This window comes from Tyto alba, unplaced genomic scaffold (genome assembly GCF_018691265.1).
Source record: "Tyto alba isolate M040663 unplaced genomic scaffold, T.alba_DEE_v4.0 Super-Scaffold_7, whole genome shotgun sequence".
In the NCBI taxonomy this organism is placed as follows: Eukaryota; Metazoa; Chordata; class Aves; order Strigiformes; family Tytonidae; genus Tyto; species Tyto alba.
The window spans coordinates 12179874-12203020 of NW_024881328.1; the positions used below are offsets into that span (position 1 = coordinate 12179874).

Below are 23147 nucleotides of genomic sequence, written 5' to 3' on the forward strand. Positions count from 1 at the left end.
AATGGCATAAAAAGACAACACTTTTCTGTAACAAAATACAGAAGTGTTGATGTTTCATTTGAAATGTCCATTCCAGAGGAAGAGGAGAATAGAAACTTTTATTTTAAATCAAAACTCTTTGTGCAAATACAAAATGTTTACATCATTCAAAAATTAAATATTTTGGTTAGTTCTATTCCCAACCCAATACAAATCCCAGTGACCACAATCAATGTTTGAGACCCTTCCCAAAACCTGGATCTCAACTCTTCCAGTGATCAGAGGGCCCTGGGGTCTCATTTCAATTCCTTCTCTGAAGACTGAAATGCATCCATCACAGAAAAAGAAAAAACATGCCTCTCCATATGTGTTCCCATGTACCTCTGGCACTATGTAACCTGTGGTGTCTTCAGACAAGTTTTTGGGAAGGTCAGTGCTTCCCCCTCTGAGCCTTCCTCCTTGATTCATCATGCTGGCCTAAATTTAGTGAAAACTAATTGCAAAGTTGTCCTTTCATCTGACCTATTTACACTGAAATTCCTCCTCTGAAAGACCTTTTGGGAAATCTCTCTCTGTTTTTCCCTCAGGCTCTCAGCCAGGCTCAGACGTCACTGTGACCCAGCTCATGAGGCTGCTCTTGAAACATGTGGGGTTGGGGCTTTTGAAAGATGGAGATGGCTAAACTGTCACCATACCCACTTCTCCCTGTCCCGTGCCTTTTGTTGCCCAAAGTCCACAGAAAAAGCTCCCGCTTTGCTGAACACGCGTTGGGAGCTCTGCTTGTCACAGCTGCAGCAGCTCACGGGCTTATTACACCCTTCTGCCTTTTGCTGTTGATTCCTCTGTGCTCAACCACCCTCTGAGAAACCTGGCCAGCCTCCTCCTTTGTACTCCTGCCTCGGCAGCTGAGCAGACAGTACCTGGGTGACAGGCGGCAGCCCACGCGCTGCCGCTCTTCTGAGTCCTCTGGGGAATGGGGAGTGCTGGAAGGATCCTGAGAAACTCCTCTGGGTGGGATGTGGGGAAAGGGCAAATGCTTTCAGCAAGACCCATGGCATTAGTCACCTAACAAGATTTTCATAGTCTAAGTGTATGAACAGCTCCATGCACGGGAAGGGAACATGGTAACACACTCCCCTCCTTCTCCTGAGAGCCTCATACGCTTTCTCCCATATTGCACTGATCAATAGAAAATCTCTTATAAATATAATCAAGCAGCTGAACAACAACCCAAGTTAAACCACTCTTCTAAAACAGCATCTGTGTTTCCTAGGAAAGACTATAAGCCCAGATTCTGAAATATTTCACCACCTCTCACTGAAAAAAAAACACTTAAAATAATCTACAACCTGTTTTATTTCCTCTCCTCTGCGCTCATCTCCTTCTCAGAATACAAAACTCAGTCTCTGGCCTGTAGCTCACTCCTAATCATTCCCAAAGCTATTCCATTGCTGGAACCAACAAAGTGAACCACCCAGGCAAAGCCAAGATTTTATTAGGGTTTAGGCAACAAACAGGTGGCCAAAGCATCCCCCCCGCCAGCCCCCTGCTTAATCTGCTTCCATGAGGTCAGCGATGGAAGCAATCAGATGGTGATGGCCGGGATGCACCGTGCCCCCGACTGCTCAGGCCATCTCACTGCTTATGAGTGCTGGAATGGGATTTTCAGATGCTGTTTAGACACACATACACACGAACTTTGCTCGGGTTCAGTCTAGCTCATACATGAGATCACTGGAAGAAATCAAGAACCAGTTCCAGGAAAAAATCCCAACATTATCCGCCCTTCAACTCTCCTGCGGCACAGGGATGCGGATGCAGAGTCCTGTGCCTGCTGCTGGCTGAGCCAGCCGAGGGAAAGCGCCAGGCACAGAGCCCCAGACAGCATTTAGGCTGGATGAATCCGTGCCCAGCTAGTTAGAGCTGTATTTCAACTCTGAAATTAAGTGCACTTCTGAAAGCTTGAGTGCTCCTCTGAGATTACACAGCTGTGCGGGCAGGTCCTGTCGTGCCTGCTTTGGAGCAGGCGGCTGCCAGCGTCCCTTCCCCGCCTGCTCTGCCTTGCTTCTCTGCATGGTCCAGGTGTGGAGCATCCCCAACGCTGAAACACAAAGCATGGCATAGTCCCTGCCTGAAGGAGCTTGTTTGTTCTCTGCAGCTTTCCTGTCAAATCATAGACTAAAAACCAAGCTAGTGAGCCACAGCAGATGAGAAGAAAAATAAACTATGTAACTGAGATGTTCAGCTGAGATTTTTTGGTGCACGCTGATAAATTCTGCTGATGTAAGGAGAACCCCCTTGACAACTTTACTGTACTGTTATCATTAAAATTAACTGTAGTATAAAACTCTGGAGAAGACTCAATAAAACTCTCCTTTTCCTCGAGGAAGCCTGATTACAAATGCAATGCATTCCCAGAGTCTGTGCTAACTGCAAAACAATATTTTTTTTTTCCTTGCAAAGCCCAGCTATTTGATTTTTCTATTTTGGCGAACATTTTCTCCTCTGTTCTCAAAGCATACTCTAGGCAGTTACTCCATTTTAATTAAAGAGAACCTAGCCATCAGTTGAAGTGCTCAAATCCTTTTCTTAATCTGTTTTATTACAACTCAAGGGAGACTGGACAGTACTCAAACTCTGGACTGGAGGGTGATGCTGGGGTTATTGCAGTAAGACACTAGCAGCCCAGAGCATTCTATCTGCAAAGGCCTCTGACAATTGTTGCCCGTAGTCATTGCATTTGGAGACCATGGAGAGGAGGTGTAAATCCTAGGACCTCCAGCTAGCTGGCTGTGTCAGGAACCAGCACATTCTGAGCAGATACAAGTCTGGAGGCTGGTGAGCCTACAAGGAGCGAGCAGTTCCTTGCCTGCATCAGATCACAGTGTGAAGCCCCGGGGGATCGTGTTGGCACTGCTTGTTTAACGCCCCCCCACAAGGCAAGCTTGGCCCAGGACAGCATCTAATGAGCTGATGATTTGCCACGAGACCCTCTGGCTCAGAGCTGAACACAGGCACCATCAGTGTAAGGGGCTATATAAACGATCCAGACAGGTTGTCATTATTAAATATTCCATGAATTACCAAATGATCCTGCAGTCATTTCCATGCGAAGAAACAGCAGGAGCCAAAAACTAAATTGCAGTACAGTCCCTGCATAAATTCCTCCCTTTCACTTCCCCAGAGTTCAGCTTTGTGTCGCAAACAAGTCTGGAGGTAAGCTGGTTTTTATGACTACGCTCCCCTCTTTGGAGTATTGAAAGACAGCCACCACATAAAATATTTCAGAACATTCAGAATGAGACACCGGTGCAAGGTAAAGCAGTCCTGCATGTGATTACTCTTGGGATACTCGTGGGTTTTCACACAAGGCTTTTGGTGCCTCACAAACTTCCTTCAAAATCCTGGATTTTCATGTCATTGGTCAGAAAGTTTAGGGTTTCTAGAGCCACAGATTTTTTGGCCAAGTCCCTGCTGGACTCATGATCCCTGGACTATTTAACTGTTGCTACATGGGAAGACATCTCACACCAACCATTAGTCAAGGTGAAATCTTTTCCTGCCTGGGCAGGCATCTCCATGGCTCAGCAGGGTGACAAGCCCCATCCTCACGGGCCCCACTCCAGCACCCAGCAGGAGAGTTGGGGAGGAGGAATCCAGGCACTTAACGGCCTCACTGCTACTCTCCTCCCCTCTGCAGTCAGCATTACTGCGGAGACAAAGGAAACAAAAAGCAAAGACTGCAAACAAGGGGCCTGGCTATTTTTTATGCAGGTCTTATTGTAACAGGAAAGGTCACCAAAAGCAGCCTGAAAGGTTTGCAATCATCAGAAATGTTGGCACTGGAAATACCCTGGTTTTATGCTGCCAATTTGAGTGACTTCATGCAAGATTATGATTGCTTATGACTTTTTCTTTCCCCTCTCCCTGAGAGTTGTAATTCATGCCATTTTGTTTCAATATCATCCAAGACATTCTCAAAGCCTTTTTCATATTGTCTAGTCCTCACCCACCCCCAGGTCCTCGAGATTTGTCTCCTGAATGAAGGCTGTAAATCTTTGTACAGGATGACAGGAGATCTTTGATCATCATCGTTATTATGTAAATGCAGCATCAATGGTACTTTTAACCGCAAGTTGATTGGGATTGCAAATGAAACACCAGTGATTTACAGGTCTGAGTGCTCCCTACAAACAGGAATTAATGCTATTAACTGACCTTCAACCCAAAGCAGGATCCCTGAACCATCCTGAATGCTGAGGCAGCACAGGTCTGGGATGGAGCTGAGAAGCTGCTTTTCACCCCACCTGTGCTGCCCGTTTACCGGTTTCTCAGAATATGAAGAAAATCAATACAGGCCAGTTTCCAACACTCTGAGTATTACTGGATGCCCCTGTTCCACCTACAGCCCTTTTCTTAGCAGAAGAGCTGATTTAAGTACTACTGAGCCCAACCATGAAACTGGTCCCTTGTGACTCCACAGCACCATAAGGACCAGGATGTGGCAGGCAGTGGTCATGCTGGCCTGGAGGGATCCAGAAAAAGTGTGCTTACCTGACACAAAGGCCACTTTTTCCTTCAGTATAGGAAGGACATCAGCAGCTTTTAAACCATCATTTCGAAAAGAACCTGAAAAACAGAGGAAAACAGGAAAGCCACATTAGAAGAGCATGTCCTTGCTCCCAGTTTCATGAACACTCTATGTTTCTCAAAATCAGTCTGGAGAAAGTCTATAAATTACATAAAATCACCAAGAAACAGACCTTAATGGCTGATACACAAACAGCATCAGCATCAATAGAGCTATGTTTATAGAAAGAAAATACAGAGAATCAATCAGTTCATCACTTTATCCTTCAGAAGTTCTGAAAGCTTAACAAATTTCCCACCAAGTAACCAGATTTATCTCCACTGCCTTTTTCACAGACCATACTATCAAGCCTGGGAGGTGCCCAGATCACACATCGAGCCAGGAGGCTTCTCCCTTCACTGTTTTGAACACAGTCCAGGCAAAATTGCGAGGAACATTACATCACATACACATCCATTTAGCATCAGCCCTTGAGACAGATTTGCACAGGGGCTGTCTGAAAAAAGGCTTTTCCCCTTTCCCCATTTCTGCTCAATGCAGCATAGCTGGAGACGGAACACCTCAAGGTTGGGTCCATGCTCAGAGGGAGGACATGCTCCTTATGAGCCAGCCAAAGTTTTCCCTGGGTAAAGAGTGGTTTGAAGCCACAGCGCATCCTCATGTAATTCATGCTGTTTGATTACATGTTAAATATACCTGCACAGGCCATTTGCCTTCCCTGCAATACCAAATTATTTCATGTCTCCTGAAAGTTCAACAAAGAAATTCTCAATTTTTACTCTCCTGGAAGCCTTAGGAAAAGAACTACCAATGGTTTCAGCCACCAGCAGCATCTTTCTGCTTTGTAAAAGACCAAAAGAAATGGATCACCCCACAGCAAGCCAGACACTGCTATTCCATCAGCACTGCCACAAAACTAAAGGTGGGTTTGAAGGACATCTTTGCAGTTGCTCTGAAAAATAACTTAACCATCACTGGGTAGTGAGTACCCATCATGAGAAGTAATCTTCAATATGGCCTTAAATCTATTCCAGTTCATCAAAGAGTAAACACATTTGAAACCCTGTATTTTTCCTTTCTGTCTTTCACTGGCAGGCAGCAACTATCATTCTTCTGAATGGTACCAGGGCAAGAGAGTCTTCTCACTAAGCAGCTTTCTTGACTGGCTAGAAACAGGGCAACATTGTTCCAGCCATCACACCTTCCTTTCTGAACACAGCAGATGACACCTGACCACCTGGGTCTGAAAGTGGAAACGAGGATAAAAGCCCCCCCTAAATATTGTCATCTATTTCTTGCATCATGCAGCCTGAAAAGGTACAGTGGATCAATCCATGCAGACATATGGAACGGGCAGGATGAAGACCATAGCAGCCATTTTCACCTGCAGCTGAACCTGTGTACGTACAAGTATTATTATTATTATGTCTGAGTTACTGTTAATGGCAAATGAGGTAGCATTTGACATTCACAGTCCGCTTGTGCAACAAGACTGTCTTGTGCATGCAAATACATCCCTCACCAGGGACCAATGGCTACAACTACCTCTCTATGTCCCCACATGCTCTCAGGTGTCACCTCTGAGACACTCAGCTCCAGAAGATGAGCAAGCCCACCAGCTGAGCCTCTGCTTGTGAGAATCAGCACACAATAGAGTGAGGTAATTCAATGCAAGGCCAAGACCAGTGTAATTGCAATTTGAACAAGCATTGGAGCACCGTCCTGAGAGATCCCCAAAGAGCGCTTTGTGTCAGTAAAGTGTTTTGAGACCAGGCAAACTAGTCCTGGTTGCTGAACTCGTTCTGTGTTCAAGTAAGCAGGACTTTGTGCACTCTGTGTTAAATATACGAGACTTTGCTATTAACTTACCCTCTTAACGAGAATAACTTCTCAGATCCCAGGCTGTGGCTAGCTCTCACATCAAAGGTAGGAACCGTTCAGCCACAGGCAATGTTTGGAATTTAAGCAGCTTTGTATATAACCATCTCATCCAACAGTGAAGCAAATGAAAACAGCTAACGTGCTAGACACATCACGAAGGCTCAAAGACACTGAAGAGGAGTACTGGGCCAAATTTCTCCAGCTGCAAGATCAGCAGTGTCAGTGCAAGTTGAGTTTTGGCCAATATTTGTTAAATTTGTCAGGGAAACAGCAAAGTCAATTCTTAGGCACTTAACTGTGATGTAGACATTATACAATTGAAGTCTTAGTGAACATTACCAAAAAAATGTCAGTGGGTAAGGTATTCATATATGTAAAACACACAATAAGGACTTCTTAGCAAGAGCCCTCTATACTGACAGCTGAAGGACAATTTCAAACACTCTCCCGTAAGGAAGGACTGCATCTCACAGAGGTAAATACTCATGGACACCATGAGAAAAATGTCTGACTTTTAAAGATGGTCACCAGAGCTGCAGCAGGGCATGCTGCAGGCAAGGGGCTCGCTGCTAACAGCCCTGATGTCCTGACATTGCGGAGGAGAGGCAAGAAAAGACAGGAATGGGGATAGTGCTGCCAGCAGGTGTTTTCACTTTTCTCAGTATCCCCCAGGACAGGTTAGTCATGCTCCAAAATGATAAATAGATTAGAAAACGGTGAGCCCATCCTGCAGCCAGTGAATTGACAAAAATTCCTAAAAGCTGCACATGATGACGGAGGAGGGATGAGGGAGGAAACTCCTGAAGGTAGATCAGTGCCTAAAGCAATGCTCTCACTCTGGGTGATGTTCCTGCTCACCCAGGTGGCAGCTCACGATGCACAGATGAGACCATGGCCACTGCTTTCAGAGGTCACTACAACTCCTGACAAAATCGTCACATTAGCAGCTACATCTGACAGTATGCTGTCAGGTTTTACAGCAAGGACCGGGGGGAGTGATGCATAAATGGGAAAACCAATGGCTGTAATAAGGGCTCCAAAAGCAACAGCAAAGCTGTCTCCAGGAGGGCCCCGCACAGCAGTGATGCATTACCCAGTTCATAAGTTATTATAAGCATACCCCTAATAATGCTCATTTTCATCCTATTCCCCAGCTGTTTCTAATATATTTGTTTTGTTTGTGTGTGTGCTGAATCTGAAGCCATGTCTTCACAGCACCATCTAATTTTTGCTGCAGAGCTCCAGCTATACAACCATCTAGCCAGTTTGTTACTAGACAATGACAAAGGCTGTACTTTGTATCCTGCTCTAAACCTCTCTCCTGCTCCTGTGAGACTGGAGCCCTTCTGTGACAGAAGGACAGAGAAGGACAGATGGATGAAGGAAGGGCAGGCTGAACTCTGAGCCATCCCACCTGTTGTCCACGCACTGGTTTGCTGCTTCACCATCATCATAAGCATGGGGCTACACAACAGTGCCCCTCTTGCCCTTCTACCTGCAAGTCTCACCGTGGTCTGCAAAGAAGCTTGAGCATTGCAATCACCTCTTTACCAAAAGAGAGACATGGAGAGCATGGTGCCACATCCTAGTCACCTTGAGGTGCAGCCCCTCACACCTTTATCACGTCCAGTCTTAGTGTGCTATCCACACAGCAGGTACACTACGACCATCCACAAAATTTTATTACTCCAGTGACATGAGAAGAAAACACACCATGCCTTCAGGAGCAGCTGACAGAATAATGTGTTCTTGTAAACATGGAAGCACTGAAAAATTCAAAAAGTGGATCCTCAGCATGGCTGAGTCACGTTTCAGGGCAGAGCAGTGCGGCACATGCACAGCTCGTCTCCTAGCAGGGATTCCCTGCGCAGCAGAAGCAGCTCACAGTTTTAGGTGAGATGCTGTAATGAGAAGCCAGATGGGTGAGATGGGAAGCTTAAGGCATGCTTCCACATTAAATGCAGAAAACCTGAAATTGAGAAAAAGAAACTTCCTTTTTCCCCGCACAAGTGCCCCAGTTGGCCTGGGGAACTCACTGCTGCAGGACATGGAGGTCAGCAGCTCAAGGGGCTTCCTGAACGGGTTACAGATCTGCAAACAACAAGCATCTCCAGGGAACTGTAAAGATTAATAAAATAAGCAAGAGTTTTTGAAAGAATATAAGCCTACAGACTTTGGAGTGAAAGCCAAACTCTAACTCTTGGAGTGAAATATAAATTATCCCTGGAGAGAGCCCTGCGGGCTTCAGGATTTCTTTCTCTAAGCAGAGTGCAGGGCCTCTGTTGGAGACACCATTTTGGGCTAGATGGACCAATGGTCTGCTCCAGAGTGTCTTTTCCTAGAAAAACTTCATTTCTAATCTGAAAAAATGCATTTTTTTGGCTTCAAATAAAGATCAGCTGCTGGAAATATGGAAATACTTTCTATACTTAAAAAAAGTATGCGTAGGCAAGAAGAAGGCCTCCTGTCAGAGCACTGCATGGGGCTTAATCACTTGGCTCCTGATGCCTTCAGGAGGAGTTGTTCATCCTAAGTCCCATGCAACGTTTCAGGAAAGGCAGCCCACATTCTCATAGTTCCCAGAACAGATTTGACTATTTAAAAACTTTGGCATGAAGTTTCTCTAACCAAACAAAACTGAACTCCTTGGGCTAAACTCATCCCTCGAGGAACTCTACTGGAGTCCAGGAGGCAGCAGTAGGATTAATCTGGTCCATATTGTTTCTTTCCTCTTCCCTCAGTAAAGGCCCCTCCTGTATTTCTCTCCCTCCCCTCTGCCCCCCAGTTTTTGGAGGAGTTATCTTCCAGGTTTATCATAGCCTATTTGACTTCCTACTTTTTTTTTTTTTTTTTTCTCCTCAAAGTCTCAGTAAATTTTATTTTTGTTTGCAGTACGGTAGCGTCTTGACTTTCTACAACATACAAACCGAAGGGACATCTGATGTGACCAAAGAGAAGCAGAACAAAGGAGACTTTATTATTCCCACTGTAGCCTTTGCAAACTGAGACACAGAGAGATTGACTCGTCCAGTGTCAGACAGAAAGTTTGAACCCTCATTTTCCCAATACTTCCCCAATGCTTTTCTCATACAACCATCCCTTTGTTTTCTGGCAGAATATAATCCTCCTCCTTCTTCTCTTTACACTTCTTGCTTCCTCCTCCTGCCCTTCTCTCTCCATTATTCTTTCTTTCTGCATTTCTGTCTCAAATATTTATTTTTTGTGTGTGCTAAACCCTCTTTAACTCCTTCCTCCCTTTCCTGCATGCTATTGTCTGTCCCCCCAGGGCTGTGAGACTCCCTACTTTGATTTCTCTGATATTCTACAAGCCATGGAGAAGGGCTTAGCCAAGGGCTGCCGGGGTCTTTGCCACTGGGATTTTGCTGGCTGAGGCTCATTGGTTCAGAGGCAGAGAGACCACAGCATGGCACAAGCATTTGGTTGAATAGAAGCAACATGTGCTCCAAACTAGTTTTTTAGCACCATCTGGCAGAGATAAATGGGGCTGGACACTCTGCATCTGCTGATCACTCCTCTGCGGACAACAGCCTGATCCCTGATGCTAAGAAAGAGCATTTTAGCTCTCTGAGCCCCCAGGAGCCTGCAAGGCTCTCCTGCCATGCTTCCCCACTGCAGGCAATAGAAGAGCAGGTTTTGGTTTCACAGAGGAGGGAAGGGAGGAAAGATTGAATTGAATTGAATCAAAAGGCAACACCAGCCTGAAAAATTACAAAATTAATCTGTAAATATCATTACCAACTACTATTGAAGATTAACACACAGCTATATAGTTCACAAACAAAGGTTACTATTTTCCTTAATAATGAATAAAAAGTAATAGCTAGCCTCACAGGAAACATTTATAGTCTTAGGGCTGCAGGGCCAACGTGAAAGGCAGGTTGGACTAGCACCGTAGCCCTTGGGCAAGGATGGTGGCTGTCCCCCTCCATCCTCGGTTTGCTTTCCCAAGCAAGGACTTCTCACCTGGTGCTCCTAACATGTCCACCCTTCCTAAACGAATAAGTTCGGCAAACAGACTGTGCATTCAAGATACCTTGAGCAGTAAGCATAGCCACAGCAAGCAACACTCACCTAGAGAGACCAGCAAAAGCTAACACGGACATTGCCGATATTTTCCATGGAAGCACAGCTGGCACTGGCTGTGTTTCTCACCCCATGCAGAGCTGGGGCTAGAGCTTGCCTTCAGCTCTGCAATGGAAACGTAAATAATCCCTGGGACCTTTGTAGACTTGTGGTGGCTTTCCTGCTGTATAACTGAAGACCCACATAACATTTAAGCTTCTGTTTGAAGTCTACTTATTTTTGCACATGTGTATAAACACAGGATTATAGACATACAGGTATGCAAAGTGGGTTACGGGTACCTCATAGAAGATCCAACCATAAATCTGCTGTGAATCTGATGTATAGTACTCCTGTTAGTCTTTTAAGGAGTAAATGTTTTTATGCTACCAGATCTAGTATGCAAACTGACACACAGACCCATGCTATAGCCTCAAAAGTTGCAAGAACTATGCACACCAAATAGATGGTCTGCACAGAACACTAATTCCCCTGCACCATGTGCCAAGCACTTTATCCTAGCTGAGACAAAAGTAATACTCATTACATTGCTGCATTTATTCAAAAATTAAAAGATTGATGTTGTTTTTATATATAATACTTACGCTCAGTCCAAGACTAACATTATTTTCTCTGTGTTGCCTTATTCTACCCTTGCTTTTATTAATTATACACCACTACTGATCACTGGAACATCCTTCTAGTCACAGCTACTGGGTGGCAATACTATAGACTACCCCTCCTTCCAAGTTTTGCCAGTGCTTGTCAGAGGTCCAGCTGCTTTTCTGCACCCCTCTACACTGACAGGTCAGTCCCTCATTTCCCGCTGCTTGAATCCTTGCAAAGGGACAGCCACGGCCAGCACAGCCCCCTTCTCTCCCCTGCCTGTATCACTGAGAGAGGCAGGGCTGGGGTTTGGGGGAGCTTGCTAATTACGGAGATTGTTATTCCTTCCACGAGGTACTTGGCAGCATCAAGTCTCCCAGAACAGCCTTTGAATGTCCACACATTTAAACAGTAGCCTCAGCTTGAAAACATGCCAAAGAATAAGCAAGGCTTCAAGAAAGATACAGACACTTACAGCAAGCATGCAAATTCATTAGCCTCTGTGCACATGTGGCCTCTAATAAGCTGTGTTCAGCATCTGAAGCCTAAAACATCGCACCCTGTGCATCCCACCTAACCCAACAGCTAGGCTTTGCCTTTTCATATGTGGCACAAAACCATTCAAAGCATCAGAAGGATACCGAATTAATGTACAATCTGCAGCAAAGGCTCTGCTTCATCTCCATCCATGGGGGATTTTATTCATTTCATTTTAAACACACACTAATAGAGATGCTAAGAGAATGCAATGACTGTGAGTCAATCTTTTATGCATTTCCTTTTTATTTTCATCAGGACTTTGGAATCAGGCTGAGATCTTTCAGTTCCTACCCTTAGAAAAATAATTAGACATTATAGGTAGCCCTGTGGATAGCACATCTGACTGCCTGTCAAAAGACTTGGCTCTATTTGTGGTTCTGCTCCTAAATTGCTTTGTGATCTTGAACAAGCTGTTTTAACTGTACTAGATCTTGGTTTTCCTCTCTACAGAACAGAAATAATGACTGCCCACATTAGTAAAGCACAGCCAGGTCCACAGACCTCAAAAATACCTTATATACATGGATTAATTTTGTCTCCAAAAACCTGTCTGAGGCAGGGAACTGTTGCAGCGTACTTTTATAGACAGGCAAAAATTAGGCATCAACAGTAGGAAAGTCTTGCTCTGGTGATCACAGAAAGAACTTTTGGGGAGGTAAAGGGAGATGTTAAGAGAACTGGAAAAATTAGATCAGACGCAAAATCCTCTGTTTTATTTCTTAAATGTGCAAGGGATGGATGTGCTGCCCCAGAGGGAAATTAATGTATTCAGCACCTTGAGCTTTTAGTCATTAGGTGTCTTGCTGTAAATTGTACTACACATCAGTGACCACCCAGATGCAACAACAGTCTTTTATGGTGTTAATAAAGAGCTATGGGCCATTTGTAATCTGAAGTCATGTTTTAAGTATGGCCATGGTTTCTACCCAAGCCTGGTGTGCACAAATATTTTGTTTTTATTTCACTACCCTCTCAATTACACTTCGATTCCTTATGGAAACATTCCTCAGAATTTTATAATCCTGTAAAAAGTTTAGACCTGCTCATGGATTCCCATAGGAGGGATGCAAGTCCTCTGTGAAATTGTAGAGGTTGGATACCCAGGGTCTCATCCTCTATTAAATTCTGTAGGTTAGAATAATTTCCTTTGACTGGCGCTGGTTTAGTTGACAGGCTTTTTCTAAAAAGCTGCAGCAGGGCATTTGCCAGCACCTGTCACGTATCAGTGACGTGCTTAGGGCTTCCCATCCATCTCCCAGAAAGTGTCCCTCTCAGATCCTGGAGGTCCCCAGCCGCCAGTAACTTCACTGGGACAAAAAAAAAAAAAAAAAAAAAAAAAAAAAAAAATCTAATTATGTTCAACATTCAGGAGACACTTTGCTGAAACGCCAGCCTTACAAAGGAACCATATGCCAGTGCCTCAAGTGTGCTTTGCAAACATCTGCCTCTCAGGGGGATTTCATGCCAGACAGTAAGAAAGAAACTTTAATTAGAGGCCAATTGAGATCCTTGTCCCAAGGCCTGTGACTTCCCTAAAAAAGAAAAAAAAAAAAACACAAACAAACAAAAAACAAACAAACAAAGCAATCGTATTTGCCTCCATGTTAAACAATCTGTATATTTTCTTTTTTAATTCAGAGTTCTGTTTTTAGTTTTTCTGACAGGGTTCAGCATGTCCCATCAAAACAGACACACAGGCTGACAAAGTTCTCATTGCCTTCAGAAATATCCCTGCCCAGAAAGGATGGGATCTTTCTGTCTTGTGTCTGGTGTGAGTGTCCAAGTGGGTTTTTAATTAGTCATTTTTTATTGTGGTTCATCCAACATTCACAAACTAGCGCCTCAGCATTAATTAGGCTTACATTTCCCTCTGTCTCACCTTGCCTCAAATCCCATCAGATCAGATACATTTCTTTCTCTGCTCACCCCCTTCAGTCCCTCTCTTTCTGCTGGGGCTTAAGATTTCAGCCTGCAGCTGCTGTGTCATCCTGTGAAGATGACTTTAAAATAAATTTAACAAAATGAAACCCCAAACCTGCAACTCAAAGGGGAGTTTTCCCTTCCTGTGCACAAATCCCCCAGTTAGGGATAAAGCAAGATCCATGCCTTGAGCTCTTGAAATGGGGCAAGCAAGTAGAAACCATCCCTGCAGAGGGGTATGTGGGAGAGCAGCCCCAGAGCCCTGCTGGGACTGTCCCCACCCCAGAGTGGGACACAGCTCATCTAGACTAGGCAGTCACAGGTCTCTGGGTGATGCACCTCCCAACAAAACCAGAAAAACCAAGGCAGAAAGAATAGCAGAGGAAAACATGCCACCTAATGTCCGGTGCAGCACATCCCCGTGGGGGCACAGGGAAGGCTCATGGGCTATGCTGTGATGCTGGGCTGCTCCGACAGCAGCTCCCCACAGCCCTTGCCTGGAGAGCAGGACCTCCCTTCACACTCCACTCTTCTGTCCTTATTTCAGTTTTCCAGGGTCTACTCCTCTGCAAACCAATCTAAGAACAACGGCAGACAGGGACTGTGCATAACCCACTTGCAGCTGACTTCGGGCTGCCCCGACCTCTCTAGTGAAGCACCGAACTGTAAAGCAGCTCCTCCAAGGGTCTCGCAAGGAAATGCTCTGGGTGTAACAGAGATCGGTTTAACTTCCCCAGCAACATCCTAAATCTAAACAAAACCAGGGCAAATATCTTACATACATCAGTGGGAGGGGGAAGGCAAGACACTCACAGGACTAAATAATTTATCTGCCTCTCTTATGGATGCTGACATTTTTGACATGCATTAAACATTAATGAAAATCATTTTATGGATGGCTGAGTCATGCCAGTCAATGCATAATCTCCTGCCTCTCCACCTGCCCCTTTCACCCTCATCTGGCTCCTATCACAGAGAACATCCACTTGTAACTCTGCCCCCCTGAAAGAGGCTGGGCTCCCCCAGATGCCAAAGAGCAGAGCAAAAGCACCAAGGGGGCTGAACAGACCCTAATGAACACATGGCCGAGAACCGAGCCCACCGAGTCCTAACCCTGCTGCTGTTAAATTCACAAACCTGCTGTTTTGTTAATTAGCTAACATGAGATGCTGTGAGTCATTTTAGAAAGCAAATTACCTCCCTGATTTGTAAAAGCTTCCTAGCCACATTTTTTTAAAAACTTACTATTTTTTCCTTCTCTCAATGTATAAATGTCAATTAAATTACTGCCTGACTGTTTAATCTAATGTTAGCCTACTCGTATTTTCAGCTGCTCCCTAATGCCAGTACAGCCCCTTATGCCCAAATCTCTTTAGCATGCTAGTATAAATGTTTACAGACCTAAGGCTTACTGCTGTAAGAAGCTTGATATTTTTGTGGTAAAAACCTGCAATGTTATTGTAATGTTGAATAGAAAAGGATCACCAATGGGTTGAAAATGCAGCTTTCCTTTAGTTTGTTCCAGCTAAGGACATGTATAAAGAAATGGCTGAGATTAAAGCCTTACTAGCTGTCTGAATCTCTTCCTGGACAAGAAGTCCTTAAATTTGCTGAAATGATACTCACCAAAAGGTAGAATTACACAAAGCCACTGGGCAGCCTTCAAAGATAGAGGACACGCATTTAATCACACCTTACATACCCCGTTAGTCTGTGAGATTGGATGCCAGAGTTACCAGAAATAGCTTCTTCATCCCAAACATACTTTTCTTTATGGAAGGGGCTTAAATACATCTAACAAGATTATCACCTAAACTCACTAAATTGGCTTCTTTTCACTAAGGGGGAGCTCAGAGCTGCACCAATAACTGGCTACAGGTTAATGAGATCTGACTGATCTCCAGAGGGTGCAAGCTGCTGCTCTATAGATCCCTGACAGCTGGAGTCAAATGACCATCCAACTCATCCCTAAAACACAGGGAAAGAGTTTGGGGCCCCTCTTTCCAGCCCACTGCCAGGTTGCAAATGCAAAATCCACAGACCTGACCTTGTCTCCTTATTTTTTCCCTTCAACAGAGGCGACAAAAGTGCAATATATTGGCAATGTTTTTTTTAATTTCGCAGATTGCATTATAAAATCCTTTTACCGTGCACATCTTCCCTTCCTCTGCAGGGATTTTACTGGTTGGTGGTTTCCCTGATTTGAGTTTCACTGAACAGCATGCTCTGGAAAAAAACGTAATTCTTGTCACATGTCAAGTGTCAGTAACAGTCCACATAATTCACGAGGAAGGTCTCCTAAAGATAGTGAAATTACACACTGATCGCAGACAACCTATTGCAGCCTGTGGTGTCTTACCAGGATCTTGCTACAGGCAGCTGCCAAGCCTCGTTTGAGTACAAAGTTGAGGAGTAGACCCCAAACTAAATCCAGCTAAGTCAACAAAAGGACAGTTATTACCTGTAGTAAATTACAGATGAGAGGAAAACACAGCTTCTCCTTTCCCCCACATCTCCTACTGCAGGTGAGATTTCATTCCTGTGGCTGCAGCAGTTTTAATAACCCATTCTTATATTTTTTTCCCTGCCAGGAATCCATCCTGCATACATATCTCATGCAAAGCATCCCTGCTTTCCAACACAAACATGCAACCACACACACCTTCTCATATTTTGGTTGTAGCTTTGCTGATAGAAGGACAGACCGTGTCCACTTTTCCAGCCTATGACTTAGCCTGGGGTTTCCATGACCTTTTCTTACAAACTCCAGCTCTGCTACTGGAATAACCTGTCCATTATGTGAGCTGTTCAATAACTCTTAGGAACTACCATGCTAATATGGCTTTGAATAAATGACAAGTCACAGTCAGAAGTCAATGAAACATTAGGAACATTAGGAAACGGCAAATTAACTGCACAAAGGAAAAGAAAGAAATGCACTGATATTTTTCTGCCCGCTTCCAAAGCAAAGGCGGAATGAAAGACAGGCCGGAGAGAACAGATTCATCATGCTTTGGCTTCATTATTATAATAATTAATTTATATTAGCAGGTGCACATTAAGAAGATATGCTTCCACCCCTCTGCCACCACCAGCTGGTGCAACATGCGTGTGTCAGTCATGGGAAACAGTCGTTGTGCTGATGCCCCTTGCCATCCATTTCACGTCTGCATCCTGCCCCACCTGCAGCTTTGTTATGGGGTCCAGTCAGCATCATTGGTACAGGGCTGCACAAACACATCACGGAGAGCAGTTTCTACCCAAAAGTGCCTAAAATGGCCAGAGCCAGATATGGCTGGAGGCAAACAAACCTGTAATGGTATTTCCCATATTTCATGGCAGCTGACTAATGGCAGAGTGCAGGTGTCATGACCAGGGATTTGAGGCAGGACATTTATAATAACCTTTTATAAACCTGACATTTATAAAACTGCACTGGAAAAGTAGCTAGGACTCTCTAGTCAGAACTCTTGTTCCAGAGGAATATATAATGGAAATGTTAATGAGTCCACAGATCTCTGTTTTATACCTCATCCCGTGGATCCCACTGCAGGATTTGGCCCAGTGCCCACCGGCAGTGTTCAGGGATATTACATGGGACTGAGAGGGTCAGAAGAATATCCTCTTGGTAATGCCTGCTTATATATTGTGATCTGATAAAAATGTGGCCTATGGAAATGTATCTACCCTCTCTATCACTTTCCTGGGAAGCCCTATCAAGTGTTGCAATATCCATTTATAGCAAGGTGCGTATTAACTCCAGAAAGTTGAGAGGCATGACACTGACTACTAATGAAAGCTGCAGAAGAAAACAATAATTACATGCTTCTGAATAAAAAATGCATACTGAAATATTATGGAAAGAAACTTACCATGTAGGAGAGGTACAAAATTCAATTTTCTCAGTGGTATACTGGCTTAAAAGATATAGACAAACAACCTTTTCATGGCCATGAGATGCTGCTTTGGAAAAGTTTCGTGAACTCAGAGAGAGAAAACAAAGAGATAAATAGTCTCTTCTTCCCCTGCACTGAAGAGCTACAGTACTGAGCACACTGCCTGCTATAAGACAACTGACAATTAAGGATTTGTCACCCTAGGCAGTATCTCTGCACGTATCTAATCTGCCCATTACCATTGTCCTCAGCCATCACAACACAACCATCCACAGAAATCCTACATTATGAGAATAAATATCCATTGAAGCCAAACTGGCAAGTCAGCTGAGCACATAAATTGCCCAGATTCTACTCGAGGACAAGAATAATTATCTTTCCAAATCCACTTTAAAACACTCACTAAAGAATACTTTCTGAAGAGGTCAAGCCCTGATGATAGCTAATACTTTCAAATGAATCTTTGTTATTGCCCAAATACAAAGAGCTCTTTTAACGCATCCGACAGAAGAATGCCTCCTCCAGGAGCGAGCTCGCCCGCGTTCATATAGATCATCACTTAAGTGTTTGGTAAGTCATATGATGTTGTGGCTTTGAAAGATTGCACTTTGATGTTCAATGGACAGATGTCAGCATAAAAAGGTAGGAGAAAAAAAAAAAAAAAAAAAGCCCAAGCTCTGTGCAGCCAGCAGTAATCAGCAAAACAGCAGTGAGCTTGTGGACACCAAATAAGCAATGGGAACTGAGCTACCTCCTCACTCCTTTGCTTCCAAAATCTGTTCAGCAAAAGTGTAGCTACAAAAATGTCAATAAGGTGAAGTGCCCTAAGTCACTGCTACCTGCTCAGCAACATGGCTATGCAACCACTTACACTACCGCTAGCTCAGGAGCACCCACCCCTGCTGGGAAACAGGTACCCAGCAAAACAGTGCACCTGAAGCTGTAACACCAGTTAGTCCCTTGGGTGTCAATTGTTTGAGGAATAAGTGTGTTGTAGTTTACACTGCCACTGTCACTGCTGTTCCAGGGATAAACAGAAGGCTTCTGTCATCAGTGTTTTCAATCCAGCCTTTTTCACAAGCACTGCTATTCAATTATAATGATTGTTTTGTTAAGTGTGGTTCTACTCAGAAAACTGACTCCATAAAAATAGGATCATGGAGTTCATGTTTATTGCATCTCAATGATTTCCAGATCAAATACAGTCAGTTTACAAGTAAAAAGATGTTTGGTTTGTTTTTCCAACTACCAGGTCTACAAACTCATGCTGGGATCTAGAAGTTAAGTTGTCATCTTTTTGGCTTGTACAATCGCAAAAAGAATGAAAAAGAATTCTGCCCACCCACTCCTGGAGCAGCTGCATATTTCCAGCTTCAACAGAGACAATAAGGAATGAAAAAGAAGACAATATTTTCAAACCCACTTATCTAATTCTGTGCTTCTGGGCTCCAGAAAGGTAATCTGATTTTAAAAGCTACTCCAAGGGCAACTTGAAGTGACAAGACTTAAGTACCACTTAAAATCTTACTGCATATTTAGGTACCTAAATAGTATGTACCTAACTTTAGACACCCATTTTTCAAAACTGTTCCCCTTAATTTAGTCAGCAAATTAATCAGATTTGCATGTGATTACACATAGATAGCAGATCATTTCAGTAGGAAGGTGCTATTTTTATATAGACACTTGTCGGAGCAGAACTGCATGATAAACTTAAATTTATGAGTCCGCAAGCCGAGTCTGCATTAACTATTTGACAGCTGCAAATTATTGCATTACAGACATCGCCAACTTGTTTACACAGACACATGTGTGTACATGTAACTTAACCACTACCCTGCTGTCTGTCTGTAAAACCTCAGCGTTGTAGGGGTTAGCAGGTTTCCCTCATGGCAACTCCTACAGGTTGTAATCAGGTGTCTGAGCCCCACTATCATGCACATGAAAGAAACAAGCTGTTATAGAGGCAGAGGAACTTCTTAAATCTGGTTTGCTATGGATTAGCTTCCTACCATGTTGGCACACAGATCCTCCAACTCTTTGTCATATCCCCTATGAGTTCCCTACAGCAAAACCTCCACTTTTCAGCCATGCCTTTTCTTCTCCTCATTGCATCCCCCCAATAGGTCCAGATCTTTGCTTCTGGGCTCCTGTGCCAAATGGTTCTGGATGACACCAGTCAAACATATATTATACCCCCAGTGCTGCTCTGTGAACCTCAGTATGATGGTTGCCTGGAGCCTTGCAAGAAGCCTTAACTAACATATGCATGTGAAACACAGATCTATTGAGGGCAAATCGAGTGAATGTTTGCCCCGTTAACCAGTTGTCACAATGCATTCCTCCAGGACCCACTGTACAGCTGCGCTAATGCTGACCACTCCGTCTGGATCTGGGCTTTGCCTCCTCCTGCCTTGCACCTCTGGGAGTTAATGACAATGTCTAATAGCAACCAAAGAGATAATGTATAAGAGTTTACAGGAAAAGCGGGCTGAAAATAAAGGCTGGGAACATGGCCAGCGTTTACAGATGTACAGAGTTAATGAGTTCGTTGGAACTTTCCAAAATACTAGCCAGTTTTACACACCTGGACTTTTCACACTCGTTTCACAAGCTCGAGGTGCCTGCTTTCAGGAACAGTCCTGCCAGGACATCCTTGCAGCTTCACTGTGGCTCTCCTCCCTCCAACAAGGACAAGCAAGGGTGTTTAATTAAATCCAAATGTTATCATTTTTAGCTAAGTGTAAAATTGCTGATTTGGAAAGCACCGCGCCTGGCTTTTATCATTAGGGAGCGCTGTGATCAATGTAACATCAGGCCAATTATAGCAGTTATGACGCCGAGAGATGTATTTCTGTTCTCTGGCTCTCTTTATGTATTCAGGTGTGAAGCGAAGGAAAGTGCAGCTTCAAATGCTAATTGCACTGCTTAGGACATATTCACTCCCAAGGAGCTTCTTCCAGGGCCCCTTCAATCACACAGCTATTTAGTGCCAGGCAATTGCCAGTCCTTTCCTACTCCAGCCCCAGTCAAGGTCTTGCCTGTGATGATGAAATCTGCCTGGAGATTTTAGAAACCCACAGTCACGCAGACAAGGTTGATGCTCCTGCAAACAAGCTACTGGTGACCTGCCTTCATAAACTGTCAGGGGGACTCTGAAATGAGCACAGTGAGAAGGAACGGGTGTACCTGTGGCTCACTCCGTCCTCCGGATGATATTTTCCCAGCACGTAGTCACAGCTCGTGCTATTTGAGTCATCCTCATCTGAGAATGCAAATAGTTCCCAACCAGTAATACAGCATTTCTGCTTGCAGGCTTAGAGCTTGGCTTCTCTCACTATGCGTCAGGCTGAGCAGAGCCCTGGAGAGCCAGTGGTTATTCGATGTTGGGGGGAAGGGGCCTTGTATGCATGGGATGGTAGGATGGTAGTCAATGAAATGCTTTGGGCTGGAGGGAAAAGAGTCCTCCCAATACTACTGGCTTTACACTTTGGATTAAACCCTGTCCTTAGTTGTGCCAATGCAGAGACAAGCAGCTCTACGTGGTTTTCGGAGAACTGTAGATTTACCCCACTGAAACCATCCTTCAGTTTCACACTTCTGTATGACTTTCCTCACAGTTTCTCTGTGAATTATTTTAATTCCTTATAAGAAGAAATGTATTTGACTTGCCATTTACAGCACAGGACATTGCACAATTACTGACTCAGACCTGAATGCTTACTGCTTGGATTCCCAAGAAAAATAACATTAAATTGGAGCTTAGGCTGAGAAAATTCAGATATGTGAAAGAAAAAGTAGCATTTTGAGGGAAGTTGTAATTATTCCAGACAATCAAGAGAAATACAGAAATTTCAGAGCTGAGTTAAATGTAAAATCAAACCAAGACAGCTGACGTATGGAAATCAGTGTTAAGGCATACCAGCAATATTGCAGAGATCCTTCAGGGAACAAGTGCACAGCCATGGCTAGTGTGCAGTACTACTGATAGCTGCAGATTAAATTGATATTGAAAGCCCATTTCATTTTTTATCTTTCCCTTATTAAATTATTTTAAGATGAGAAAAAGGAGACCACATATCTGTCTCCTAAGAGTAACATGGATGTATACCACATTAATCTGTCAATAAAGCCATCATGGACAATCCCTTGGCTCAAAGCCTCAGAATGTATATCTTACTCAAAAGTTGCTTATAAATTAATTTAGGCCAGGAAACAGTTACTGCCTCATAAATATGGGATGTTTCTAACCTTTCATTTACATATTCTCCTGCAAAAATAGATGTTGAAGATGCCCAGACATCAGTACAGGTCCCAACCCCTTTTTGTGGCTTGTTTAAAAGAGCTCTCCAGAAATTAACACTGAACCCACACTTGTGTTTTATTCCTTGGAAGGAAACAGCATTCTCTTCCTCGGCACATTCTCTCTGAAAGCCTGTGAAGGAAGTAACCCATGAGACAGTGAAGATAATAAAAGCTGCAGGTGGCCCAATATGTGAGACCTTCCCCCAGCTCCATGCAGCTCTGCCTCAGGTCTTGCTGTGCCAGCTCTACTCTCCAGGAAGCTCTGACATTTTCATTGATGGTCCCAGGAAAAAGGAAGGATAATGGCTACTGGAGTAAGTGTGAAATATTTGCTTTTAAATCTCAGCCACAGATGTAACATGTGATCACAGGCAAAACATTCGCTCTTCCTGCATCTTGGTTCACCCATATGCTGGGGACAGAGTGTTTCCTTACCTCCTGAGAGCTGCTGCAGAGCCTGGAAGCAGCATCTTGTCTTTTCACTGGCCAAGAAAATTTCTTAGCATCAGTGGTAAGTGGGTGTTTTCTCTGTACAGTTTGCTCAAAGGGAAATTAAAAGGCAGAAAGAAAAGATGTAAAGCCATTCTTGAAAGAAAACCTGTCCATCTCTAGAAAGCTGAGAAAATATTCAAGTGTCACTCCTTTAGCACTGCTTCCAAGTGAAGTCTCGAGCAATTAGTTTGCTGATTGCTTGAACTTCACTGGGTGTAATCTAAATTTCCATCAGTCCAAGCCACAGGACGTTCCCAGCACATTGTGGTCACAGTGAGCTATTCTCAGCCGCCCCACCATCCTGTTTTGACCTAGTGAAGACCTTCAGGTGCAACCCACCAACCAGTGCCAATTTTTAGCCGAGTAAATGAGAAATAAGAGTGAAGAATACTGCATTCAGAAAGAAAATCAGCTTGTCTGAATCATCCCTGAGCTTTCTACATCCACATCATTGAGCAGGCCGTATCCCAGAGCAGCTTCCTTGGAGACTGGTGTGCTTGGAGGCAAAGTGCATCAACTGTGTGGGTGAAGGAAAAGCAGCATGGGAAAGCCAAGTCCCTCACTGAGGTCACACATGGGGTTATCACCAGCTCAGGATAAGCCCCTTGCTCCTTGTGCAGAGCCCTGTGCCATATACCACCCTGCCTCCCCTGACAAAGACCAGGACTGAATTGGTCCTTTGCTTATCCTCCATACTGCAGATGTTTACGGGTGTTTTTACTAAACACTTAAAAAAGGTGCTGGTCTCAGGAGTCTGTTTACACATTCTTGATCTTCCAAACTTTCAAACATTTCATTAGATCTGAAATTCCCACCAGAGCAAGTAATGATCTTCTGAAGGTATGGAGTCTGGG

The 23147-nt window shown here is 44.0% G+C and overlaps 1 protein-coding gene across 11 annotated transcripts in view; it reads right to left on the minus strand.

Annotated features, from left to right (window-relative positions):
* Positions 1-23147, minus strand: part of KALRN (kalirin RhoGEF kinase) — a 523685-nt gene that overhangs the window by 351561 nt on the left and 148977 nt on the right. For all 11 annotated transcript variants that reach the window (XM_042784358.1, XM_042784355.1, XM_042784351.1 and 8 more), the window contains exon 2: positions 4534-4608. In XM_042784358.1, coding sequence (XP_042640292.1) covers positions 4534-4608 — 75 coding nt within the window. The remainder of the gene's footprint in view (positions 1-4533; positions 4609-23147) is intronic.